This window comes from Dermacentor andersoni, chromosome 9 (genome assembly GCF_023375885.2).
Source record: "Dermacentor andersoni chromosome 9, qqDerAnde1_hic_scaffold, whole genome shotgun sequence".
In the NCBI taxonomy this organism is placed as follows: domain Eukaryota; kingdom Metazoa; phylum Arthropoda; class Arachnida; order Ixodida; family Ixodidae; genus Dermacentor; species Dermacentor andersoni.
Genome location: NC_092822.1, coordinates 12,652,500 through 12,680,184, shown reverse-complemented (window position 1 = coordinate 12,680,184; position 27,685 = coordinate 12,652,500). Strand labels below are relative to the sequence as shown.

Here is a 27,685-nt window from a genome sequence, read left to right as displayed (position 1 = left end):
CTGTTCAAGGCCGCCACCTCCGAGCGTGTCTGGCTGCGGGAGACCAGTCCTAGGTTTTCGCTGCTGTTGAGTCTGCCACCATGAACCCAACCCAACGACCCCAACTCGAAGCCTCAGTCAGTTCCTGTGTCCTTTGTACGCAGGTTCTTCGCAGCTATCGACAACATCCTGCAGGATTACAGCGGTAGCGGCGGCAGCACGGAACACGCTGCCGGAGCGCAGCACACCCACCCGTCGATGGCTATGGCCGTGAGCCACGGTGGTGCCGTCAGGGTCAGGGAGCCGTCGTCGTCCTCCGACTGCTTGCAGCACCATCATCATCACCACCACCCACGACCTCCCTTCTGGCCACCTCACACCACCGGTTACCCGGGTTCGCAACTACAGTGACGGCGACCGGCACTCCCCACCCGGATTTGCCGCCGTGAACCCTGAAGCCCGTCCTTGCCCACCTCTCTTGTCAGTCAGCAGCGCCTGTCATATTGCACCTCAATAAAGATGCGTTAAGTTTGTTACGTACTGGAACAGTCTGTAGGAGGAATCAATGGAACACTACAGCGGGTGCTCCAACAGACTCTGCGGTATATATAGCCAATGGTATAGCTTTGTTTGCGCCCATCCAAGTGGCTCAGTGGTCACGGCGTCCGGCTGCTGAGCACGAAGTATGGGGTTCGATTACCGGACAAGGTAGTCACGTAGATGGACTGGATGTAATGCAATAACGCCGACGTACTGAGAGTTCTGCCCTCAGGTGACACCCAAGTAAAAGAATAGGAAGCTGTTAACTACGAAGCATTTTATGACACGGGCACAACTTGACGACGCAGGAACTCAACGATACGGTATAGCCCGAAAGATAAAACTTTTCATTGGCTGCTGAACTTTGAACGTAACAGAGAGGAGTTTGGTAGCACGGACTTTGTTACATTCGCCGCGCCGTTAAGTCAGGCTCACTAAATTTATCAGAAGTTTTCGACCCCTACATATCTAGTTTTGTCGAATGTGGCCTACTGTGCTAAGCCTGTCACCTGATAAACCGCTCATTGTATCCCAACTAGCACATGGACACAAAGAAAGGAAAAGGCATACGCATAGCTCTGTGTTAGCGTATCGTGTTATTCCTCTTCTACGTGCAAGTAGTGCTATATTGAAGGTCTTCGCGATAACATAAGCGCAAATCACAACTCTGAGCTGACAAGTACGAAGATTGGTGCGAACTGGAAGACCTTGAACAGAGTGCGTATGAGTACTGTCTGTTTATCCAGGTCTACAGTAGTCGCGCTTTGGCCTTTTGTTTGGTTGTAATTAACCCATCAGCTCAATAAGAAGTTAGATAACAAGGTAGCAGTGAGAAGTGTTTCTGCTGCGCTAGTATATGAGTTTTCCTTTTTTAGTCTCTTGGAAAGAAGAATTGAAATCCGAGAACACCTACGCACTTCTTAAAAGTTCGGAATGCGAAAGAATTAATGTCCAGTTGAATGCTGCTGAGCGGTCCTTCGAGTTGTCAACTCCTCGGGGCGAGCGAACGAGTTAAGACGCTTGGCCAACGCCTCCCATATAGCACAAGGCCGATGCACTTCGACCCATGACGTCATGCTACCTTGGCCGACTACCATAAAATCCAATGGGGACACTACCGAGTAAGCCGCGGTAATTTTGACGTCACCATTTCGTCACGCCAGGCTTGGCATTAGAAATTTCGGTCCAAGTAGCATAGGGCCACAAAGGAGAGTGCACAGGCCTGCTATCTGGTAGGTACTGGTTTAGCCCTGTGGGTAAAACCAGCGGCCGTGGTAAGACTCACTGCTTCTGGGCGTAGGGGGTCGTAGGCTCTAAACTTACTACTGCCAAAGTTCTTCCTCTCGAATTTATTGCTTATTTGTTAATTGAATGAATGTTTATTTTGACAGAAATAAAATACAAAGAATCTCTGTCAAAGAGGCTGACAAAAAGGCACGAATGCCTGACTAAGTGTCAGTCCCCTTACCGAGGCGAAGTTGTAATACAGGCGAAAGCTTGCGCGGACAAGGAACGCGCGGATAACACAGGCTTCCGAGAGCGTGAGTGACGTGGCGTCGAGGCATGCCCTCTCTTCTCAGGCAACACCTGGCCCAGCAGCGAGGCATCAGGTGTACCCTTTCACCCGCTCTGCTCCGTCGAGGTGCACACGCAATGTGACGTGCCAATGGGAATTTAGGTGCCGTTTCGCTGCTACAGACGCCGGTTTCTTTAGATAAATGGGTCATTTGATGCTCTCACATCAAATCCCTCCCCCCCCCCCCCCCCCCCCAAAAAAAAAAAGAAAAAGCTGTTGGACAGTGCTACGGCTACTGTATCCGAAGCGCTGTCCCGGCCATAAACGAGCCACGATTAAGATACCTGGTGTGCTTCTAAAACGTGCAAAATTTTGCAGAATACTTGCAGCAAACTTTTACAGAAAGCTTTGCAGTCGAGTAACTATTAATGACTCAAAGAATAATACTGATGACTAACCCGCAGCGAAAGGTAGTTTCACTGGCAGCTGTTCGAGCTTCGAGATATTATTAAAGCGCGTGTACATATAGTTTTGATGCACGCGAGCAATGCAGTTCGTAGCGTGCGCTAACTCTCGCAACGACAACTCATACCGAAGTCGGAAGCGCGCGCGAGTATCGGGAGACCCGATGACGACATCTCCGAAAATATCTGTAGGGATCATTGGAGATGAAGGGCGTCGCGTTACTCGTATCCGGTAGCAGTGACGCGCGCGCGCCATCACTGGACGCATATGAGTGAGAGTGCGACAGGCCCACCAGCGCGACCGTCAGCTTTAATCTACGCTTCGGAATTTGCTTTAGAACTAGAGTCACGCTTTTCTCTTAAATGCGCATCAGTTTTTTTTTTCTCCCAGAACCACATGCGTGGATCAGAGCCGCAAACAAACTTAGAATGCGGAGAGCACCCTATCTGCTCGAGACTTTTGGGAACTCCACTATTGGCGGCGCTAGAGAAAGTCAAGGAAACTTGCACCTAGCTTGCTACCCTGCACTGAAAGAGGGGTGGGGAGGGGGAAAGCAAAGGAAAAGTTAGGAAATGATACACGCGCGCCCACAACAGCACTGCGCATTCAAAGGCGGCCGGCAACCCATGCAGTCTTTAAATCGCAACCGGGCTCTGGTGGCTTTTCGCGCAATGTCGGTCGAGTCAATAACAACGACATCCTTTGAGTGGCATAGTGTCTAGTCGGGTTAGGGTTGCTAGCAGAAATTGCAAAAGCTTTACGAGACAATCTCCATTATTCCGATAAGGAAACAGCAGGCAGGCGTCCGTAAACGCTGCACCGAGACAGGCGACATATTAAGGTTGTCTGGCCACGAAACAAACCTGTCATCAGAACGGCAGTCGCACTTCTCGCCAAGTAAATCAAATGAACAGGTATACATCAAGAAACATAAAAAGTGAACATGGTTTATTTCACAGACGCGCACGACGTTGTGCACAATGAGGAAGGCAGTTGATTAGCGTGCCTCTATATTATACAATCAATGATTCATGAGCTAAATAAACGTGAACAGAAACGAAACACATGAACAAAAAGAATAGAACGTATCACACCCTTAGTCCTCCCCACTCGTCCTCCCCGCGTTCACTGGCCTCGTTCTACAAGAAGACAGGCACGTTGTGACCTCTCTTGCTGCTATAGGCTCATTTTAATTGTCTTAAGTTCCCGTTCTAAAGCATAAAGAACTCTTTTCGAACAAAGACAGACAGAATCATCACGTGCCATATTGTAAAAGATGTACGATCTAGCCCACTCTTACAGGTAACATTCAATTAATTTGTTGCAACCAATTACAGCGGAGTGGTGGCAAGAAGACATGCAGATTATAGCACATGCATACGCGTAGTATGCTGTCACGTACGCAGGACATTTTGTCGCGAATATGACAAGCATTTACATTGACTCACTCGATTGTAATTCAGGTATTCCCTTTAACAATGGACTATACAGTACTTTCTATTTGGGACTGGGCAGCGGCGCAAGGGTGGGCTGTGGACTGTCCGACTGGCTAACATACGCCACGGCAATGGCACTTTGTAACTGCTCTCGCCAGGCGTACTTTAGCGCTCAAGTTCCGCACTCGGTTAAGCGTGAAAGTGTGCGTAACACGCCGCAAGCGGCTCTCACTTCGCCGAATCAAGCGGCTTCAAGACGTGCCTCCTCAGTGCAGCTGGACCCCCCGAACCGGTCAATATGCACAGTCAGGGTAAGTGGCACTTCTCCCGAAGAATCGTGAGGCTTTGACTACCACTGTTGCCCCGTTATTCACATGCGTCAGCTACGGACGCCGCTGTGCCCGTCTTTCTCCGTTACCTGTAAGTAGACGGGACAAGAAAAGAAAAGCCCGGTCAACCTTCTGCACATAGTGGAGTTAAAGGGGAGCAGTTTGTTACATATTACACTTGGTTTACTAGAACTATATGAATAATGGACAGTACAATCTGGACAATATTCGCATGCTTGTGACTTGATGTGACTAACGGTGGTATAACAAGGAATGTCGCTCAAGCTGTTTCGACAAGGAAACTTGCCTTCGCGAGGCCAGCTACGGCCAGGCGTTGCCATGACAAAGACAAATGCCCCTGTCTAAACGTTGCCTTCAGCGACACTCCTTGTTCTACTACCGCTAATCACATCAAGTCTACATCTTCCTGTGAGCTACTCTTTGGTTTTGGACTTGGAGGCGTTCTTATGGCGTTATTTGTCACGCTTTCTCCAAGTATCCAAACAATCGTAGTTTTATAAACACAATAAGGCTATAAGTTTCCGCTTGAATGCGTGATCACTGCGAATGGTTGTATTTACAATGCATTATTTTGTTGAGAACGATCAATTTGAAATACCGCAGAATTATTCGAAACCAGAAGTATGGAGCTTAGGTTAATCCATGTACCTCCCATCATTCCCACGCTGTCTGAACAGCCGTACTTTCAGTTCCAGTAGATACAAGCGCCAGAACTCCCTCTAGCAATTTTCGTGGGAATCTTCACGAGTACATCGTGGGCCTCCAAGAATGCGTGCGTTGTTCGTACCATCTCGGTGGTCGCGAGTAGACTAAACTTGTGGCACACGCCACTCCATGCTCTTACTCTTTCCTCCTCAGATGCGTGACGTCTCATCTTCCTCCTCGCGCAAGATGGCGGGTCGCACGCTGGCGCGCGACATGCGCCGCCTCGGCTCGGCCACGGGTGACACCGAGAAGCGGGACGGCCAGTAGCTGGAGCGCTGCTGCACCGACGACCGGCGCCGGGACAGCTGCGGCGGCTGCGCTGGCGTCCCACTAGAGGGCGGGCTCAGCGCGTCCCGCACGGGGCTCGGGTTGTCCTGCGGGCACGAAAGTTTAGACAGCTTAAGTGCTACTGTACTGTCGTGGGCGAGAACTCACGGCAACATTACATTTTATTGCGATAGCAATTATATGGACACTTCAGGCGCATTTCTGCCGTCGCCGTCGGGTTCCGTAAGAGTGAAGGCCTGTGAGGGTGAGCCGGCGAACGCTGTTCAATCTCGCATGCGCGAACGAGGAACGCGGCCCGGATGCGTGCCTCTCCTGTGGCGCGAGAGGCAGGGGAGTGAGGCGAGAAAGGAGGGGCGATCTTCTCCAGTGGCTGCTACAGTGCTTCGTTGTCCTCCTCGCCCGCCGCTCCATGCAGAGTGGAGAGAACCGCGGCGTCTACTACGGCGTTGGACAGGCGAATCGCGTAATATTAATGCCGTCATCAGCTATTCAAAGCAATGTTTTAACTTCGTCCCAAACAAAGGTTACCAATTGAAGTAGGTACGACAAATATCTCTACTTTTCAGAACAAGTCCGAATAAATGGCACGCATTCTGATGAAATATTCTAAACCAAGTGGCACTCGTATATTTTATCCAAGGCAACCATTTAGAACTACAATTTGTACATGTATTTGCAACACGCTCTTTGGAAAATACATGACTTTGTTCAGAACATTGGAAACGTTCGAAGTGGTCCGACGGTTTTATTTTTTATTAATATCACTTGCAACGATAACGTCGATCTATGTGCAAAAAGAAGTGCGTGCTTGCAGCTTCATCGCAGCGGATTCCCTACTTTATGATGAAAATTTGGCCGAAGCCTGGTTCTGCTTCCAATACATGAACAGACCTTTAAACCACCACTGAGAAAAAGGGAGGATTGCACTAACAGCGCGAGCGCAAAACTTCGACACCAGAGAAGGGACAAACGGCACTGACTCAAGTGGATTATTCTTTTCGAACGAGATGCTTTCATACAGTGCACGTTAGAACTACAAAAGAAGTGCAACAATTGAATAGAAGCACCATAACGACGCATGGCTATTATGTTGAATTTTGGTGCCCTTCGTGCAGATTTCGTTCATATCGTTTTACTTTTTCTCTTTAAATTTTACTGATTAGTTATCCTTTCCATTTTCTTCTCTTTCTTTTTTTTGAGTTCTCACGTAATTTTTATACGAGCAACTCTTTCGAAAAGAATAAACCAATTGGTAGTCAGCACTGCGTTTACCCTTCCCTTTTCTGGTGTCCGAGTTTTGCGTTCGCGCTGTTAATTATTCTAAAATTTGTATAACCAACTAGCCCAAAGCTACATCCTGCATCCATTAAGCGCGTACAGCCAAAGGGAACGCCAAACACTTGCAGTATAGCTAGGGAATGCAGGCACGACTCGATATCTTGGAACGGTATTCACTCGAATAGCTTCGCGCACTCACGTAGGCGTACACGCCCAGGTTTTTGCTGCTGCGCCGTTCGAAGTTGTGCAGCATGTTGGACACGAGCTGGCTGTTCCGACGCCACCGCAAGCCGGACTCCGGGTCCGCCGGATCGGCGCAGGGCTGGAGGCCACCACCCGGCAAGGCTGCCATCGTCAGTCGCCGCGCCAGGCTCTGCGTATGTAATTGATCAGTCGTCGAATAAAATCACCCAGTTAATAACTAGCTAGCAAACCCAATCAGCCTGCATGGTCAGTAAGCCATTCCGCGAGTCACTTAATTGACCAATCCCCCAATCGGTTTGTCATGGTGATAGCTACAAGCGAAAATCAAGCCAATGAATAGGGGGTACATACGAGAAAATTACTCTTGCTGGCCAAGGTACACAGCAGCGGAAGATAAATTTTGCCAAATCTCTCTCACGCACGCACGCACGCACGCACGCACGCACGCACGCACGCACGCACGCACGCACGCACGCACGCACGCACGCACGCACGCACGCACGCACGCACGCACATTAAAAGGGAAACTGAAGGCGGAAAACACAGCGAATGAAAAGGGAAAGGCCATATTTTCAGAGAAACCGCATTCTCGGTCGGTTTCTCGCAAAATAAAGTAGGCTGATGCGGGAGAATTTACAATAGTAAACCTAGTTGATGCCGTAGATGGTGTAATAAAAACTATGCCCATTCCAGGCAAAGTGGAATCTGTGGTCGCGTGGGTCGCGAGGAGTCAGGTGGGGGAGTCCTGGCGTCCCGTCAAGGAGGCGCAAACTATGCCGCAAGACGCGGCGCGTTTGATAGCACTTGAACAGTTTTATAACATTTTATGAACACCGACACGAAAGCTTAGCCTCACAGATTACAACATGTGCGTTGGACCTACATTATTTCTTCCATACCGTTGACATTCATAGCGAGTACGTTTGTATAATGTTCCTTTCCTTGTGTTTTGTACTGCTCCTTCTCGTAATATGTCTATTGTGGGTCAGTGTCTGATATGTAATTGTCTTTCAGTGTATTAATCATCCGTGATTCAGCCGTGCATCCTACGTGGCATTGGTCAAACGTGGCGGCTGTGCTGTGCAAGGAGATGACTTCCAGCGTGAGGATGCGTGTGGTATAGCATATATGCTGTAAAACGCAGTTGCCATTGCCTTCTGAACGGATTACATTAAAATGAAACTTTTTTCGGGAGCTTTTGTTTAACTACATGGAAAGGGAGAAATCGTATTTCCTGACATCCACTGAACTGAATTCACTTAGGTTTGTTGCACTAAAAAGAAAGTTTGTGGGAATCTACGTGAAGGTTGCTCCCACGGGAATCCTGGTGCGCAGATGTGTGCCGTTTAAGGCGAAAGCCTTAAATGGCTCATGGGTCGAAAAATCCGATAGGCGTCCGGCCTTACGGCACCGAAATTCGAGTACACGCGCCAATAAGCCATCAATTTCTTTATCCATAAAAGAGCTCGATTATCTCTGTTCGCGTTGAACGGACACCCTTCCAAGTAATGAGTGTGGCCATAAAAGCGTCTGCGTACGGTTTACCCGTTTTGTTCTTTGCCGAGCAATGTATACTTGACTTACGACGTTTTGAGGAGTATAAGTACCCCTGCGAGAACTGCAAATAAATCTGCTGTTGAATGTTAGCGCTGTGTGTTTGCCTAATTTGCCTTTCCGTGTACCTCTCATTCTGTCTGCGCTACAAGAAAGTGGAAGTCACCATATAAAAAAGCCCATGTAGCTACCTTCGTCGATTAAAGTGTTAAACTAAAGAAATATTAATTCAGTGAGCTGGCACATTATCTTAATGGTCTTAATGGACTTGCCATGACCGTTCTAACGTGCCAGTAACCTCGCAGAACCAGTGGCCATGTCTAGGCGACCGAAAAAGAGAACAAGAGAAAACAAGTAATGGGAAGTAACAACACATTCGAATGAGAATTTCGAAGTAATTTAATGAATGTCTCGTGAGCGCGCAGGTTTTCGCCTTCATCCTCTTTGGCGTATGCTGAAGTGACTCAACTTTTTGGGAGTGACTGCGTGTGTCGGTGTGTGCGTGTGTTTCGCGCTCTAACTTGTTTTACCCCTCTGCAAGTTTCAAATCATCGAGAAAACGACGGAAAGAATGCTTGGCATTAATGTACTAATAATTTGTGATTACAAATCATTTTCGAAATCAACGTAAGCCCTATATCGAGTATGCGTAAGATGCAAAATTTCACATCATTCATCCGCTACAGACGCTCTAAGAGACGCTGTTCATAATTTTATTGTATGTTCTTGATGCCAACTTGCGGTGTTATAAATGTCATGCTGAAATTCCTTCGAAATTTGTCCAATTTTGCTGATTTTCCTAAAGCAGCAAACATGTAAAAAATTTTCTTGCTGCACTTAGTAGAATTTTACTTTGTCTCTAAAAGGTAACACATTTTATTTAAAAGGTTCGCGGGTTGTCTAATTTGAGCATGTTTGAGTTTAACTCGTGTAAGAACTCAACTGCGTGTGGTCCACAAGCGTGTGTGTGTGAGAACAATAAGACGTCAGCATGACGACGATAATCTGGCAAAGTGCAGCGGGGTGAGTTTTCAGGAAACCGAGGGTGTGCTATACGTGTGAACTGTATTATCGTTTGATTGTGCATCGGAACAGTTCAGTGAGCGACGGTCATTTTGCATGTGGAACTCCGAATGAAGCAATATCATCAATGATATCTCCTTTTCAATCCCCTAAGCCCCTTTATCCTGCGTAGGGCAGCAAACCGGACGTACATAGGATTCACCTCCCCGACTTTCCTTCATACGAAAACCTTAGACACGGAGAGAGAGATATAAAGTGGTGGACAGCAAATGATTATCAACAGAATCATCTGTATCCTACACTCAGCATTGCAGCGTCCAATTGATACAGGAACATGTTTCCCTTCCTGCAATTACATCATTTTCAATGAGCATCAAGACTTGCTTTAAAATTTTTGCATCACTTATTGTAAAAGAGGGCGGAAGGTGAATGAATAGAAGGCAACAAGACACAATAAACGCTTGAGGAGCACTTAGCATTTCTCCTGTCCTCGCTTTCTATTAGTTTGCTTTCTGTCCTCGTTTACACGAAGCGGTGGAAAGGTTTCTTAATACTGACACAGCTTCATCTAGCCCAACTCTTTATATTATGAATACCTGGAAATGCTGTCGCTGTTGAACTCTTTTCGACTGTCAGAAAGCCTAGCAGATATTCTCCAACTCAGCGACTTTTTTTATGTAAATAGGAAGTGCCCTCTTACTGCCGGTTGGTTGCCCAAATGCCTTGTGACCGTCTGGTACACCTCGTCGTCCTCAGCATCCTGTGGAAGAAAACGATTTAGAAAAGAACATGTAGCATTTACACTATTATATATACGCATGAAGTAATTCTTTGGATCCAGTGGTTAATAAGCCACAAGTGCAGGCTCACGCACAAAAACAGCCGTTTGGTTTGCTTCACACCAAGCGACGTTGCTTTCGCCCTTGAACATTGATTTAACTCTGCGACATTGCGAATATTGACTTGTGCAAAGGAATCCATTCAACCAGTGAACACCTTTTCGCCGCGTATGTTGGGCCATATTTCTTTTTAGCGTTAAGCCATTACAACAGCGATATAGAATCATCAAATATGTCGCAGTGATTGTTTATACTTAAGAATGAAGGAAAAGCAAGAACTGCACACATTTTTTTAAGCACCAACACCCACCATAAGAATGTCTTGTAGAGTTTGAAGCTGCGCCAGCCGTGACTGCGGGTCGCTCGACGACATCAGCTTGGGATCCACGCCGCTTACTTTCTGCGCATTCACAAGAAACCACTTTAGAAAAATTGCGCGCAGAATCCCCGGAGCCAGAATCACCTCGAAGGCCGGAATCTGACATGCAGCGTTTATGTTATTTATTGCTTACTTTTTTGTATTTATTTGTAATGCAGCCAGCCACGTGGCAAAAAATCGCTGCAACTGAACCCTTAATGACAGAGAGCATGGAACAACTGATGATAATTTTAGCCTCACATAAGACAGATTGTTTCACAGTGCATGCAATACGTATAATTTGACGCATTCCGTTTCGCGATGCACTCTACGTCAAAAGTATGCAGGCCACAGAGCGTGCTACCGGAGACAATTTCAGACCCCTTGGTAACGCTGACCATATTAACAAGAGAAAAAAAGCGGACGTTTCATCAAACAGTTTAAGGCGAAAGCAGTGTATGCCCCACTACACGAAAGCCCATCGGCGTGACCGAAGGATGGTACCAAAAATGGCCGACAGCGCAGAGTAAAAACACGTCAAAAAATGCTCGGATTGACGTAGATTTCTCAAGGAGGTTGCTGTAAACAACGTGAGTTAATGAATTTGGTAATTAAAGTCTACCGAGTATTCAGAGGTGTAAGGCAGCAGTTGTAATTCGGCTGCTGCTAAGTTAACCCTTGAAAGCCCAACGTATTTTCGGAATGCTAAGTTTGATACCTCCCAATTACTATTTAAGCGAGTCCACAGAACTGGTTTGCCAATTACGATATAAATGCGTGAAAATAACACAAAGTCCCTGGTAGCATTTTTAATATGGTGAAGCGAGTTTTTCTTTTTAATACTGAAGGGAACTGATTACTTCGCTAATGAATCATTGCTGAAATAACATTTCAGTGTTTTCTTTTTCTTTTTTCGAATGTAGTTTTCGTGACCAGGAAAAAAAGGAGTGAACAAATTGTTCCATTTTTTTTTTCTTTGTGTGGAATGGTGTTTTGGCTTTGTAGAGTTAGCAAACAGCATAAGCATTCTTTACGTCTGAAGTTGTCAACGCAGCAACTCTGAGCTGTCATGCCTGACGGTTCCTTTTTTACTCAAAAATGAAAACCTCACCTGCGTAACACATCACGTGTGCAGAATAAAGCGCAGCGCCTTACGGACAGAAAGGAATTAGTTTCCAGAAGCGGCCGCTGTAGAGCGATCTGCGCAACTCACCGCCCATTCCTGGAGGAACTCCTGTCCCAAGTCATTGGACTCGTGAAGGGTCCTGTTGTAGTCGCGCGCAATCTGCGAGGAAATGCATGGAGAGCACCAGTGGCGACAGTAAGACTTCGTCCACACGGTATGCAAGTCTTATATTCGAGATGACACTGTAATCACAGCTCCGGTAAAGTTCCACACGTAAAACTCGCTCCGCAACCCCGCCTAGACCGCAGCTTTTCGGCAAAGCATTGAACTAACCTAAGGAGAACACGTTTTCTTTTGTCGTAAAAGTTAGTGCTATGTCCTTAAAAATGTGCTTACATAGGACGGCTGGAAGTTTTAAGCCTGCAAATAAGTTCTTACGACTACGAAAACCGGCCATACATGCCGCACATGTTAGGAGCTCTTCCCTATACTGTATGTTACGAAACAAAAGGGATTTTCCTTACTGAAAATTGAGCACCTGTTACGAAAGTTTCTAAAGCATTTTGTTTCGTAGAGGGGGTGAACCTTCAATTCGTACACCTGAATAAACGCATTGATGCCGCCGTTGCTGCGCAGAGTGCCGTAGTGCTCCTACCGGCGGTATTTGCCAGCCAACTTTTGACTGTGGTGATGTCCGCGCGCGTTTAAACATCCACGCCTTTCTTTCCTCTCTTCTTTCTATGCCCCTCTTCCATAGCGCAGGTCAGTCAACAAGACGCCTTTCTGGTTAACATCCCTGCCTTCCCTCTTTCTCACAGTCCCTTTCCTTTGTGTGTTTACATGCTTCAAACAACTACAACAACCTTGACCGCAAACTCCCTATGTAAAGGGCTCCATTTACCCAGCTTAAGTTCACGACCCGCGAGAGAGAACGTCCGTGAAAGAAAGAAGAGAAAAAGAAAAGGGAGAAGGAAAGGAAGAACAACCGAACTCTCCAACCACCTCTGATTGCGCGGTGAAAGCTGCTTTGGGTGCAAGCACGCTAATATGTACTTCCCATAACACTGCATAGTTGTGCAAATCCGGCTGCTTTGTCTCGACTAATCGTCCGCCCAGCATTTCTGAGCGCTTACCGTTACGATGTATACACATAAGGAGAATAAGTAGGGAGAGTGCAATGAGGAAAGGTAGTCACCAAGTGACATCACGTGGAACTTTCGCCGCGGCGATTCTCGCAAGTAAATCATTTCAGGTTCGTGCTTTAAAAGGCCGTGCCACCGATTCGCCCAACTACAGTTGGAAGAAGTCGAAAAGGCGGCTGAAGTTTTCTCCTTTCACTGCACAGCGGCGCACCACATTCCGCAGTATTATTATTCTTTGCTCTAAAAGTATATATGCACTTGAGAAAAAAGGGAAAGCGAGGACCAGAAACTTCAAAGACTAAAACAGGACACACAAACTCCATACAGGTCACGCTACTAAAAGAACATTCGAAACGGAATAAATAGCGTCTGAGGCCTTGTCATTTCAAAACGAACACACAGATTGCGGCGCGGAACAATTACGAAATTAACAAAGAAAAATTGGCAAGTTACATCTCATCAAAAATTCTGAAACTGGTAGAAGGATTCGCGCATCGCTGAAATAAGCTATGACGTCGGCATACGCTGGAAGTTAAAAGTAAGCAGTCAGCGGGCAGTAGGCGCTCCACCGAGATCTATTGTGGGCCAGCTTCTGCGTAAGCATGCAGCTTGAAACAAGTAAGCCTAGAAATATACGAGACTGACCTTGATGTCGTGTTTCCAGAAGCGCTGCGTTCGTGGCATGCTGGACTCGGGTGCTATTTCCTTGACCTGAACAGAAAAAAAAAAAGGAGAGCATAACTAGGTCTGGGCTGGTAAATGCAACTACACAGAGTAAGCGACCGATGTATGTCATGGCCGTATCAGTAAAGTCCCAAGAGCTGCTGACAGAGATTGTTACAAATATGAAATTAAGCGACACGCATACTCAAAGGATACTGAAGAGAAGCACTGAATTAGTTCAAATTGATAAACAATTATTCTAAAACTAATTTTGTAGTAACGATTTGATCACTAAATGAAGCAATGAAACTACCTGTTTTCTTTTATTTCGTGCAAGAACCCAAGCACCAACACGTCAGTGTGACGTCATAGATTTCAAGGTATCTTCCTGCAGATTGGGCCTTTATGGTGCAATAAAAATTGTTCTCGAAACTTGCCAAGTTGAGCGTTGGTCTCCTCTAGAATACATTACAGTCCGACTTTACTGATAAAAAATCAGCTAGGCCCGAGAAAATACCGTCAAAATTAATGACGTCATGACGAGCTGGGGCGAGCTCTAACTTTAAGACCGTGTCGTCAATAATATTTCGTTGCCACCCTTCCTTCTGGCTGACCGAGCCCGCTCTCTCGCGGCATGAGTGGACTTTGGCATTTTAGAAGCGTGATGCAGCTCAACTATTTAGTGTCCGTGCAAAAACGCTACTCTGCTCACTTGCCTTGAGCAGCAGTGTGCCTGCGATGATAATGCAGAGGATGTTGACCACGGTGAGGCAGAAAGAGTTTATGGCCATGACGGCGCACTCCTTGTGCATGTTGGCGTTGTCGAAGTAGTAAGCCTGGAAGCCCGGGTACGCTACGAAGGCGGGGTACGTCTGTACCGTGCGGTTCTGGTCCGTGCCCGGAATCTGCACGGTCACCTGCGCATGCGAACGTGCAGCAGTTATCTTTAGAGCTTTCGAATCTACAGCTAAGAAGCTTCGGCCCGCAGCATAGAAAGTCAGAGTGGGCTGACACATAAACAAAGACATATAGGAACATAATGATGAACGCGCATGGAAGCGCTGGTTCGCAATATGGCGAGTTATTTCATGCATGGTGCTAATCACGAGCACCACTTTTCATGCTGTTTGTTCAATGTTACCAGCATGAGCAACTGTGTCTGCGTGTGTGTTCGTATCAATGCGCGTACGGCATCCACACGTGCGAAATCCTTAAATATAAGTGGCTGTGCTGCCTTAAACGTTAATTATCAGGACCGCTGTACACGATCTATTTCCGACATTGTGTCCGTTTTTTTTTTCGCTACATTCCAAGACGAACCCATTGCGATTTTCCCAGTCCACCACTGTCCAAATATTTCTGTCGCATATAGAGCCCTGTCAGCACCCTCAAAAATAATGTGGGCGTTACGTTTCCTCGGAGCCATGGCATTGTGAGAAAGCGGCTTGCTTTATTGAGCAGAGGGTGAAAAAACATGTGGTGTAAGGCAGAGAGGTTAACCAGATGAAGCGCTCGGTAGGCTATTCTGTAGAGCTGTATGGCGTAAGGGCAGAATAACGAGAGAACAACAGAAGATAAAAAAAGAACTCATCAGTCATTCAGCAGACGTAGCAGCATGATTCGCAGAGGCCGCTGCGCGTTGGATGAATGAGATCAAGGATCATATTGTACGCAAGGTACGCGCGACGGAAAACGACGTAGGCTTTCCGTTGACATGTATACAGAAGTAGGCAGGGCAGAAGCGTGGCGTCGTGGATGGTCTAGAAACAAGGGTAACGAGGTTATCAGACGACAAAGGTGACCACCGGCACACTTCTCGTATCTGTAGTTCTCAACGAAACCTACACGCCTTGCCCTGGCATTTCTTTGTTGTTTCTTCTCTTTTTTTCACTGTGAGGACTAATAGCTATAGTTTCTGGTAGCTGTGTTTGCTGACCTAAGTGTTTCTACCATATTTATTTTTATTTCTATGAACTATAAGTTTAAGACGGAGTACGGTCGCTCAGCTCGAGTCCGTGCCAAGAGAACGCGCGCTATTGCTAAGTACGAGTAGGAGAACACGGGACTTGAAATTAATCCCGCAAAAGTAACTGTCAGCGCTTTTTTGTAGAGCACAACGTACGCCCGATAAAGACCCTGCATCAGTGGCGTAATAAGAATTTTATGTCAGGGAATCAGGAGAGGTATTTGCACTTTAATGTCGTCGTGAAAGTATGTCGGCACTGGTGGGCAGTCATGGGGCACCTTCAACCATGACCGCCGTATCGCAGCTCGTATTGCAGGTGACCGTACGTGTGTGGAAATATAAAAAAGCCCATTGATCTGCAAATTTGGGGATAATACGTAGATTTAACATATAAATATTGTAGGTTTGGCGGCATTGCTCATGATGATCCTTCACCTTTGGTTAGTACATTTGTACTTTAAGCTTCCGTCGCTTTCTCCTTCCCCTGGCGCAGAGTAGCCAGCCAGACAGCCTCTGGCTTTCATCTTTATTCTCAGTCCCTCTATTTCTAGACGGGACTATTTCAAAAGCCAAGGCGCCATGGTAAAAAATTCTTACATTGCTGCTCAATGTTCTGTGCAGTAACACGTATTGATACAGGGTAAACACGATATTTGCTCTCGTTGACGCTCCTGTATTTTCTCTTACAGCCTTCTTGTTTTATACCGTAGTATCTGCTTAAAATGGGCCTGAACAATTTTCATTTATGTTGCCTGTCATTACATGTGAAACATGTGCGATTTAATCAAGCAACGAAGTGGAATCACACAGTAAAAGTACTTACATTGACAGGATCTTGGCCGAGAGACTTTAAGACTTTCATGAGTGATAGAGCCCACAAGGACCCCTGCGAGAAAGTTAAAAGCCTTGTCACATACTGATTTCATCAAAAGGTGGAGCCCACATTAGCCTTTGTAACCATAGGCAAAACTGAATAAGCTGCATAGTGGGAAGTTATTGAAACCGCAACGCTCAAAAAACCTGGAGACATTACATTACAGCGCTTCAGAGTACTAGAAGGAAAAATTCGATGCTTTTCCCAATGAATTACCGAACTGAAACTAAATCTATACAAGCCGAACGCGTGAAACTATAGTGCCGCACTGCTGTTTTATTAGCAGGGAGCTCGTGCTTACGCAGTTGATGGACGGGGGCAGCAGCGAAGCAGAGATGGCGACTCCCACAAGGCACGCCGAGTTGCCACCCAGGATGGCCATGGCCACACCGGCGCCAGAGGGCAGCGCTACCAGCGCGCCAACCCACAAGCTGCGCCACTGTCCCCTGCGATTGTTCGACGTATGACTTAGAAATAAAGTGCATAATATGCGTTGGGAAGAACGCGTTCTTGACAGCGCGCACGCGGTAATAACCACCAGAGGAAAGAAGGATCCACAAGTGTTTTTCCGAATACTTACACAAACATGTTGCCCGCTACAGCGGTCCAGCCGTTAAGGGGTCCTGTTGGTCACTTAATCAGAAGTTTGCTGCCCAGCGGTGATGGCAGCCACTTTGTAGTAAAAAAAAAGAAAGATGCCAATACGCTGAGGCTTCTAGTGGCCGGAATTACTCCATAGTGATCCACAAAAGGCCGCCGGTAGACTAGGGACTGCCTTCGGACATAAAAAACCGCCTAAGTATTTAGCAACCCCACACGGTGCGATTCGCAATCATAGCAGGGGATGCTGCCATTTTCTAATGTCAGTGACATTTGCTCATGACTGGATGTTCTTTCGTCAGAAGCATGAATAAATAATAAGAACTACATAATGACGTTTCAAAAGCCTCTCCGATGCCACCGACGAGGGAGCTGAATTTTCCCAGCCTTGCAATGTCATACGGGATTTACATTGGGCGCACGGTGCAATAGAGGTCTTATATGGTCCCGAAGGCGCATAATGAGAATTACTACCAAGTTTCATTAAAATATCCTATTGCCGCATTCATGTTGCGAGTAGATTAATATCGATGTAGCTGTGCAACTCTCTGTGGAGCATGAACGAAGCGCCCCTTGTTGGGAGTCATTGAACACATGCAGCACAGGCAACTTACCTGGCCGTCTGCTCTGCGTCGGGCCACGTGTTGGGTCCCCAGCCTCCCGGACCCTGAATGTCTCCCCAGTAGGCCATGATCAGCCCGAAAAAGAACCCTGCGACGTGGCCGAACAAGACCCAGTCATCACGACCAAGGTCGTCAAGCCACGGCTTTATTAATGAACTTTTGAGCTGCAACTTTGCAAGCGTAAGCACGGTAAACTATTGTTACTGCAAATCCGTATTTACCGGTCTTCAGGAGCAGCATAACTTCAAAAACGGCAGTTCGCTAAATTAGGATAGCTTGAAGGCTAGAATTTGCTTTTGGAAATGCCTTCCGTATGTAGCTACTCCAAGACTGGATGTTATCTTAGTGAAAGGCGACGAGGTACATAAGGTTAGTTGGAGAGACATTGCGCCTGGATACAACGCTTGCTCAATGCCGTCTTTTTCGGACAGTGTTCTTCAAGCCGAATTCCTAGCTTAAGAACGCCCGTATTGGAAATTCCCATAATTACGTCCCCCTCGTGATGAGAGCTGTATTAAAATATGCAGTGCACAAATATAAATCTCGTTCATAAAGTCAAAATAAGGGTTGAGATTGGTAGATGAAATCTGACCGGCATTGTGTCCTTGATTATACAGCCTTTTTCTCTCGAAGAAAAATGGATACACAAATAAGTGGCATCGTAAGCATTCCTGGTCTTATATAAGGGCACTTATCTTCATAACACGAAGCGAATTCAGTAGTTAAAGCTTGCGTAGGGAAGAGAAAAGCACGAAAAGTAGCTATAGACGAGAGGTTGCAGGAGAAATTGCGGAATTGTGATAGATTAGCCAAGGCATGAAGGAAATATAGCTCAGATTTACAGCAGCCTCAAAGTGTTTATTTACGACAGTGCTGAATATTTTAACTGAAATGTCGTGCTGTTCTTTCCTCACAATGATTGGTAACAACGCAACTTACAAAGCAATTTAGCTAATTCCCGCAGGCAAACAGTTATGCTTGTTTCTCCAAAAGACATTTTATCACGCGAGCTCGGATATAGTACTCGCCTAACCAGTCAACACATCCCTTCGTATGTATCCCGTACGAGAATCAAAACTCTCGGGTGACATAAACATCTAAAATATCAATTAAAATGACATGCAGTAAACATTGCTATAAGTACTGCCTTCGGATAAACACAGGTATTCATTCCCCCTTGCCTTCACCTTTCCCAATCCTCCTTATCAATCTAATCTTTTTACTCGTTCCCCGGCAAAAAATAAGATGGCCAGAGGATTGCACTTCAAGCCGGCCACTGTAGTCTTTCTTATTGATGAACTGAAACTTACATGCAGACAACATTCGCGAATGCGTGCCGACAGAAAACGTCACAACGCTTAAGGCCAGTGTCTCACCGAATAGGAGGCAGAGGAAAAGCCCGATCAGCTCAGTGCGAAGCCCGACTTTGACCAATGACTTGTCCCTGATGATGATGCCAAACGTGATGGCCGCGATGGGACCCTGGAAGTCGCGCAAATGTTCGTTACGTGCACTGGTCACAGCGCTGCTGTAAAGATAAGTGAATCGATAAAATGGGTAGCTTTTACTGTGCCCCCGCACCATGCTATAGCTCTAGAGCAGCATTATGGCGTCAAATTCAACGACGTCAGATGATGACGTGGTCTGAGTAGTTGCATAAATTATCGTACCATGAGCGGCGAGACGAGCATGGCTGCGATGATAGAGACCACACTGTTGTCCATTAGACCAAGTGCTGCGATCATTCTGCATGAGAAAGCATGTAAGACAAAGTAAGATACAAGAAACTGGTTACATCGAACGCTTAACGCATGCGTTCTGGTTCCACCAAGACTCCGGCACTCTTTTCCACCTGGCTGCGAAACTACGTGCTTTCAAAACCTTGAGACCATGCAGTGCCGATGCCAAGCGAACGGTTGGCGTCAAGGGAACATTTCTGATGCACATAATATGGAACTCTTACTGGTTCACTTTATTTTTTGTATTTAGGTTATCTATATTTGGCATTCTCTATCTGTGGCTCAACGGAGTGAGCACGTCGAGATTTCGCACACATTGCGTCACTATTTCCTGCTGTGGGAATGCGGAGGTGAAAGTAGAGCTAAAAACGCAGATGCAAAATCACGGAGGAAAGGAAAAATGAGCGCCGAATTGTCCATCTCGCGTATCATTGGGCATGGCCAACCAATGCACCGGCGAAGCATTTTGACAGTGCCCTCTTCCACCGCTTGTCTGCTCGCTTCGTGGCGCCTCTAATTTGCCAACTTTCATTTCTAGCTATCAGCGCTCAACATGCGCGAGGCTGAACTGGCAGGATAGCAAGAAGAATGTAGATCACGCGCACTGTGGTAATCAATGCTATGACAAGTGTGTTGCAATTGGCCGAATATTAAGCATATTTTGGGGTACTGCTAATTGTTACTAGATGGCCAACGTGTCAGTGCATAGGGTGAGTAATTGTACACTGACGCAAGCATATTTGTGACGACGGCAAGGATACGGCACGATGAATAAGGTATGACGTCTTATTGTATTAGGCTGAGAAAACATTAAAACATGTTCCGTAATGACCTGATCTGTTTTGTTAGGTAGGGCACTAGGAGAACTGGGACGATGCCGAATGTTGTGTAAGACCACACAGTAGGGAGCCCCCATGCGAGTCTTGCATGTGGGCTCCCTGTTACGTGGGGTTTCAAAGCGCTAGCTTTGGCTATTCCCCATGTCGCTAGCTGCAACTTGGGGAATATGGGGAAACTGGCGCACCCTCGCACGCATGCATGCATTTTTGACCCAGTGGGTGTACAATATCGGGCTGCTGCGCGCGGGGATCGTAGTTTAATTCCAACAATTGGAAATGTATTTAGGACGTGCCCTCATCATGATGCTCAGTAATCGTCAGCTGAAACATAGCAACATCCCCATGAAAAAAAAATATACGAAACATTCAATAACCTCGTATGACCATATGAGAAAGCGCATGTTTCGTATGTGTTCTCACATGATCATAAGAGGCTATTGTGTATGTGTGATGTCAATTTTTGCAGGGATATATGCTGCACGATTGTAGTACTTTCATAATATGCGTCGTTGGGCGAGTTAGTATATCTTTAGAGGGTGAAAATGATCATAAACATTTGACAGGGACGAAGGAGGACACAAGTCATGTCTGCCCCCTCCTCCCCGTCAAATTTGTATGCCCGTTCATATCCTGTCACTAGTGCGTTCACTTTGGATAATTAACTATTGCAGGGTCATCTCTAGGCAAAAGAGAATGCGCTCGCTATTAAAGTAATTCACACTCGCAGTTGCAGTTTACCTCGCAGTGTCCCTGCTCCTCTGCTTCAGTTGGCAGGAAAGTACATCCCGCCATGCATGTGATTTTCAACAATACTGAACAATGAGATCAGGTGTCGCAGTAGCAGCTTGATGTCGCTGGTTAACGTAGTGTTTGTATTGCTTTTCTTCTTTAATGACACTAATTCAGCGAAGTTTCGCCTTTTATTTGTAACACTGTGTTTTGTTTCTGCAGTCCTATGTTTGTACTTTAATACAGTCAGTCATTCCTTATTGCAACCGTTTATGGCTGGTATTGTGAAACGGCTGCGCGTTTTATTTCATTCTTTTTCGGTCGTGTTCCTCAGTATACTTGTACGCTACCTTACTGCTGTACACCGTTTACATTTCACAACACTTAGGTTGAATTAAATTCCCTTCACAGAAGGTTTAGCATGCCGCAGTCAATGCTCACCCGGCCAGTATGATGAAAGCTACGTAGTCGAAGTTGAGTTCCCCGTTTGACCGCACCCCTTCGACCACCTGCGCAATAGAGAACATGACAGGCCGGTCAGTCGCCAAGGGGACGTGTGTTATGGACACTGCTTTCGAGTGAATTGTATTTTATTAAGTACACGCAACATACGTTGGCACCTCTGATGCGTCAGCTGCTTACCTGTGCTCCAACGTGGGATAAAAAATTCGAAAGCACAAAAAGGGACGCTGATATGCAAGAAAGCCCCAGAGTCAAGAGAGGGATTTCCTTAATTACCCCGAGGAACCGTTTTGAGGTACAGATGATAAGTAAAAGGAACCTCCACGTGGTTTTGAGACAAACACCTTGCTCCTGGAAACATTCAGATAATTGCAATGACACCTCAAGAGCTTCTGGAAGCTCCTGAAGTGTCATCTGCAATCTTAAGAAGTATGCAGCAGCAGGCGATGGCGATTTCAAATGGCATCGTCCTTGAATCGGAATGGTAAAAAATTGTCGCTTAGCCTGTGTCAGCTATACTTCATCATCAGCCTATTTTATGTCCAATGCAGGGCGAACGCCTCTCCCTGCGATCTCCAACTACCCCTGTCCTGTGCTAACCGATTCCAACTAGCACCCGCCAATTTCCTAATTTCATAGCTCTATCTAGTCTTCTGCCGTCCTCGACTGCGCTTCCCTTCTCTTGGAACCCATTCTGTAACCGTAACGGTCGAACGGTAATTAACCGGCGCATTACATGACCTGCCCAGCTCCAGCTTTTTCTCTTGATGTCAATCAGAATATCGTCTCTATACCCGTTTACTCTGATCCAAATCGCTGGCTTTCTGTCGATTAACGTTATGCCTTACAATCTTCGTTCCATCACTCTTTGCGCGGTTCTTAACTTGTTCTCAAGCTTCTTATCAGTCTCCAAGTCTCTTCTCCATAAATCAGCACCCGTAAAATTCATTGATTGCATACTTTCCTTTTCAATGATAACGGTAAGCTCCCAGTCAGGAGCTCACAATGTCTGCCGTGTGCAATCCAACCCATTTTTATTCTTCTGTGAATTTTTTTCTCATGGTCAGGGTTCCGTGTGATTAGTTGACCTAGGCAAACGTACTCCTCAGACTAGAGGCTGACTGGCTATCCTGAACTCTTGCTCCCTCGCCCGGCTATTCATCATTATCTTTGTCTTCTGAATATTGATCTTCAACCTCACTCTTACACTCTTTCTGTTTAGGTCTTCAATCATTTGTTACAACTCATCTGCATTGTTGCTGAATAGAACAATGTCGTCGGCAAACCGAAGGTTGCTGAGGTATTCGCCGTCGATCTTTACTCTTAAGCCTTCCCAGTTTAATAGCTTGAATACTTCTTCCAAGCACGCAGTGAATAATATTGGAGAGATTGTACTTACGGGCTGTTATATCGCAGCCTAGCACTCTTCCTATCGTTGCTTTATCGCATGAAGTTACCTACGCTTGTGACGATCCCAGCCCGATCGCTTTCCGAACTTTATGAACACTCCAGGCGAATTTGTTTTGCCGTTGCTGTGGTGAACTGTTTATTGAAATATTTCACTCTTGTTGGAGAACACCACTCACGTCGAGAAAAAAGAAGAGGCTGGGGTACGGAAAGAAATAGAGAGGGGTGAGCAAAGTACACCTAGATGTATTCTTTTAGCTGCACCTCATGTACGAACCAGAGGAACGAATGCATTACTGCCTTGTGTCATGCGTGTCCTTCAAGGTGAATCTATGCCTCGTAACTACAGGGCTTAGGAATATCTGGTAGTATTCCCGAAAAGGCGACGTCCCTGTGATGTTCCTTTTAGATGGTTCGGTATGCTAACTAGATGCTACATTATTAAAAGCCAAAGTTGTTATGGCCAGGTTTTATGGCCTTGACTGAATGATTCCTCAAAATTTGACAGCTGCACTCGCAAATAAGTCAGGAAATAGTTCGTTCGCAGCGTATGCCTTTTAACTTCTAACCCAAACAATTAGAAATCGCGAAACATTATTAAGGCTCACAATCTGAAAGGGACGTAGATTTACTGGCGCAAGCGCCAGGGCATCTTACGGGCAGTGGAGTGGTGCCGGCGCGATACCATTACACGCCCTGCACGGCCTGCACACTACTGAAGAAGTTTGTACGCATTGAGGCTTATCTTGCACCACAACAATAGGCATCATCTCCCTTGCTTGCGCTTCCGTTTTTGAAGATTCAGTGCTCGCTACTTTCATTTCGAGAATGCTGTGCCACGCTGATAACGCGCAAGCCGTTCGTGACGTGGAAGTACCGGGCTCGCAGCGTTAAAGAAAAGAAATGCGGGTAAGACAGACGATTATTGTTGTGGGACAAAATACGCCCTAAAGAGTGTGCACTTTTAAAAGTACACTAAGAAAGACGGAACGGGGTATATTTTACTCCTTCTGGGGAGTAACTGACCTGCCACAAGCATTCGTCCTTTTCCAGTGCAACTGCGAGGGGATGAACTGTGACTCCCCATGCGCTTACTCCTTCAAGGACTAACAGTTGCTCTTTTACGATGCTCCTCAAAGGAGTAAAGATCATTCTTTCCAATGGTCCTCAAAGAAGCAATTAACAATATTAGCCATTTATCCACTGACAAAAAATATTGAGCAGAATAAATGAAGAAAATAGCGCACGAAAGCCGCATTTGAACTCATGTCTTCACGTTAACGGACTAGCTACTCTACACCATGGCCGCCTTTTTTTTAACATGGTATTTATTGCAATGAATGAAATGATGTATGTACAGGAACTATTTACAGTAATACGTCCACCAGGTGGTTAAAGAAAATTATGGGGTTTTACGTGCCAAAACCACTTTCTGATTATGAGGCACGCTGTAGTGAAGGTCTCCGGAAATTTCCACCACCTGGGGTTCTTTACCGTGTACATAAATATAAGCAAACGAGTGTTTTCGCATTTCGAGCCACCAGGTGGTCATAAGCGATCACAGGTATACGGAAAATACATACAAAGAAAACATCGCACAAAGCAACATCTTCCATCACAACAAAAGCTTCGGCTGACGATACAAAAAATAGATCATGTTAGAACATCTCAACCCAGGTGCGGCAATACACAATAGACTCGGCGTTTCGTCTACGCTATGTGAGGAGAGTAACGTTGGGCGCACTAGCAACTATATGCGACTGCAAGAAGAAAGCTTCCCAGTTATTATTAGGATGATTTAACCTGATGCGCACTGTATACGCGATGTACGTGTAGCGCAAACGGGGCACACATGACCAACAGATAAGACGACAGATAAGACGAACTTCTGTCGCTTAGCGTGCCCTACTTGAGCTACACATCGCTTAAGTTTGTCATCTCCTTGGAACGGAAGGAGCTTGGGTACCATTAGCCAAGAATATTTGCCAGTCCATTCACGACGTGTGCGTTTAATGGGTATCGTTCACTTATAGTGTGCACATAAAGTGCATGCATGGCCTTTCATATTTCACGCACTTTTCTCACGAGGAGACAAAGTGCATGGTGCCCTGCATGTAGTTCAGTTGACGGCGCACACTTTAAGCTATTTACGATTCATACAGACAATATCTCTTCTGCCGCTTCATTGCCGACACTGGGGAAAACAGCCAAGTGAATGGAGAGTAACGGGCGCCGTTTGTCCTCCCGTTGCTCCCTTTCCGACCGGCGACTGAGCACTCTCCGATATTTGTAATCGGCACGCACACTGCTGAAATTAGTCTCCCGAGAGACGAAAGGCCAGAAATTTTTGCGCTTAAGCTATTACGGCATACAGAAATCGGCACATTAAACTCCACTGAACAGGCGTGACGAGGTTAGCCGATAGAATGCTTTTAGTGCGATTGTAATACGGACGCTCGAGGAGCATTTGCTGACCCACTGATGGCACATGCGGCCATGACGCGTGGTCAATTAAAGGTTATGGGGACACACAGCCAACGCTATAATGCCCCCAGTCACCTTGGTGGCGGATCAGCATTCCTCTGTCTTTCGCTGCTGTGCAAGAGCGTTGCCCACGCACGCGAGCTATAATGTTCCAGCTGAACTGTTGCGTGTACGTTGATTTCCAGAACGCACCATCGATGGTCATAGTAATAAAGGTCGTCTTATTCTGTGCACTTGACATTGGCTTGGGTATTTCTGTGGGAAAAGCTGATGTGAAACCGACTTTCGCAATTACTGCTTATGCAGGCAATACAAAAAATTCAGCTGTAAGTGTATATACTGACCTGAGCTACTGTGAGACGTGCCGTCACGGACTTGAGAAACTTCTGCTGGGCAGTCTTGAAGCCGGACGCCTCTTCTCTGCGCAAAGCATCAGTAATTGTAAGGTTCGTAATAGCGCAACACAAGACACGGACAAAAGCAAGGAAAAAACGACGACACGGCGCTGGTGTCGTCGTTTTTACCTTTTGTCCGTGTCTTGTGTTGCGGTGTTACGAACTACACAATTAATCGTAACTAATCGGCCCAACTTGCCGTCTTGATGCAGCATCATTAATTTTTTTGTAGTACTGTCGCAAACTTCACTCTATGTGCCAACAGCGATAATTGCGGACTTGTTTCCCCTGGGTATATTGTATCCAGAAATAAAGTCGCCCTCTGATTACGGCAACTTGAACAACCTTAACATTTTCATGAACTATACTATAGGCGGCGCTCAGACAAACGTACAGACATCACTCGTTCCAACATATCCATAGAGCTGGCTTGCTTATGCATGAGAACATGACCCTCAAGTTTACCACTGTTTAACGAAAACGAAATGTGACCTCCACGTTCTGCCTACTGTCTGCACGCTGCAGGCTCCGGTGGCACCTTCAGGATTGTGACGTCTTCAACGACGTTATACCTGCTAGACAAAAGTTTCTTAAATCTAGGTATGGGATGCTTTGCAGATTGGTCGTTTCACTTTGAGCACATTAAAATATAATCGTTAGTGGGGGTCACTATGACAAATTTAAGCACGTGGTTTTACTATGCTTCAGTCTCAGTTACGTTTCGCACGGCCCGTCACGTTTTCGTGGGCCCTGCTTAAGCTTCATGGGATGACGTTGTGAAATAGCCGCATGATGCCGAGACCTGAACGGTAACTAGCTGCGCGAGTCGGTACATTTGAATTATTACTTACAGCGCGAACGAATGAACAGGGACAAAGAAGAAAGATGTAACACGAGCGCTGACTCACGACTAAAGGTTTATTGCTTATAAACCGCATATAAATACGAAAACTCACGCGTGCGGGCACCCGCACACCATCTATTACTCTCAACAAACAGCGAAACAAGACAAAGATAGGTAACACAAGATACTGACAGTTTTTAACGGTTAGATACATCCAAAATGTTTTGTTGTTGTGTAGCACAAGTGACGCCTGGCTGACACACCACATTTACTGATCAGGACAGATCTCTGCAATGAAGCGGGTCTTTTCAGTTTTATTTCTCCAGAGTACACGCTAGAATTCAAAAGTGGGCTTGCAACCACAAGCTGCGCAATGGGCTGCCAAATGTTATAGACCTGCGTTCATTAATCTGACCTGAAATGCACTCACTCGTGGCTTTCTGCAGTGGCGTCGTCACCACCTTGGTAAAATATTGCACAAGGAACGACCCTGCAAAAAAGAAAAGATAGAGTTCATTTACTGCACTTACATTTGAACAGAAATATAACGCTTAAAAGTATACTCGGTCTCCGGGGAGCAAAGGGTCATTTTCCTGTAGACCAACATGAAACATGAGCCAGGTGCTTCAATGCACAGGTCGGTTTTCTTTATCTGATGAGTGCGCCAAGCGAAAGCCGCTTCCTTTTGACGCGTTTAGCCACGCTGGGGAATAGGTTTACGGGTCCCAAAGTAGCGGTCAATTTCTGCAGCATAGGTAGGTTAAAAACATGCGAGGCGTTCGACTTCAACTTATCAAAATTTGAAAGTATAAGAGTTTTAGCCATGCGACAGTCACAGTTCTAGTGAAGCATTAGCTAACAAGAATAAATTAGACTTCATTTGTACTGCGTCACTGTAAGCGCTACACTTCTCGTTTTTTTTTTTTTTTCTGCACGTATTTCTTTGGTAGTAGTACAGTCGTGTGAGCGCATCAATACTCAAAACTAAAGTTAGCACCAATATGAGCGAAAGCTACCAATATACCTCGCTTTTACAAGACCAAACATCTGCGACAAGAAATGTGATGAGGAAATAAAACAAGTTAAATCATTAATTCTGCCATAAGCCTGCACATAGCATGCACGTATCCGGAAGTAAATCAAGCGGAAACCCCTCCGCAGTCGCGAGGGAGCGGGACCTAGATTCTCCCATAAAGATACGAGGCAGCAAGATATCTTATACCGACAGCTAAGCAAATGTTTGATCCCGGTGGAGAG

At 46.1% G+C, this 27,685-nt stretch overlaps 2 protein-coding genes across 3 annotated transcripts in view; one reads left to right on the top strand and one right to left on the bottom strand.

Annotated features, from left to right (window-relative positions):
* Positions 1 to 515, top strand: part of LOC126527465 (chorion-specific transcription factor GCMb-like) — a 45,488-nt gene extending 44,973 nt beyond the window's left edge. The window contains exon 9 of one of the 2 annotated variants that reach the window (XM_055068531.1): positions 144 to 515. In XM_055068531.1, coding sequence (XP_054924506.1) covers positions 144 to 390 — 247 coding nt within the window. In that variant the 3' untranslated portion in view covers positions 391 to 515. The remainder of the gene's footprint in view (positions 1 to 143) is intronic. The other variant, XM_055068532.2, reaches the window with a different exon arrangement.
* Positions 516 to 3,431: 2,916 nt separating this feature from the next.
* LOC126527036 (uncharacterized) overlaps positions 3,432 to 27,685 on the bottom strand; it is a 71,802-nt gene continuing 47,548 nt past the window's right edge. Inside the window, exons 5-20 of the mRNA XM_050174751.3 lie at positions 26,859 to 26,918; positions 25,534 to 25,609; positions 21,278 to 21,345; positions 19,200 to 19,275; positions 18,906 to 19,011; positions 17,521 to 17,617; positions 16,608 to 16,752; positions 16,256 to 16,318; positions 14,183 to 14,383; positions 13,449 to 13,514; positions 11,749 to 11,820; positions 10,488 to 10,577; positions 10,039 to 10,098; positions 6,757 to 6,930; positions 5,131 to 5,365; positions 3,432 to 4,354 (exon numbers count right to left, since the gene is read on the bottom strand). Of these exons, the coding sequence (XP_050030708.1) occupies positions 5,141 to 5,365; positions 6,757 to 6,930; positions 10,039 to 10,098; positions 10,488 to 10,577; positions 11,749 to 11,820; positions 13,449 to 13,514; positions 14,183 to 14,383; positions 16,256 to 16,318; positions 16,608 to 16,752; positions 17,521 to 17,617; positions 18,906 to 19,011; positions 19,200 to 19,275; positions 21,278 to 21,345; positions 25,534 to 25,609; positions 26,859 to 26,918 (1,579 nt within the window). The 3' untranslated portion in view covers positions 3,432 to 4,354; positions 5,131 to 5,140. The remainder of the gene's footprint in view (positions 4,355 to 5,130; positions 5,366 to 6,756; positions 6,931 to 10,038; positions 10,099 to 10,487; positions 10,578 to 11,748; positions 11,821 to 13,448; positions 13,515 to 14,182; positions 14,384 to 16,255; positions 16,319 to 16,607; positions 16,753 to 17,520; positions 17,618 to 18,905; positions 19,012 to 19,199; positions 19,276 to 21,277; positions 21,346 to 25,533; positions 25,610 to 26,858; positions 26,919 to 27,685) is intronic.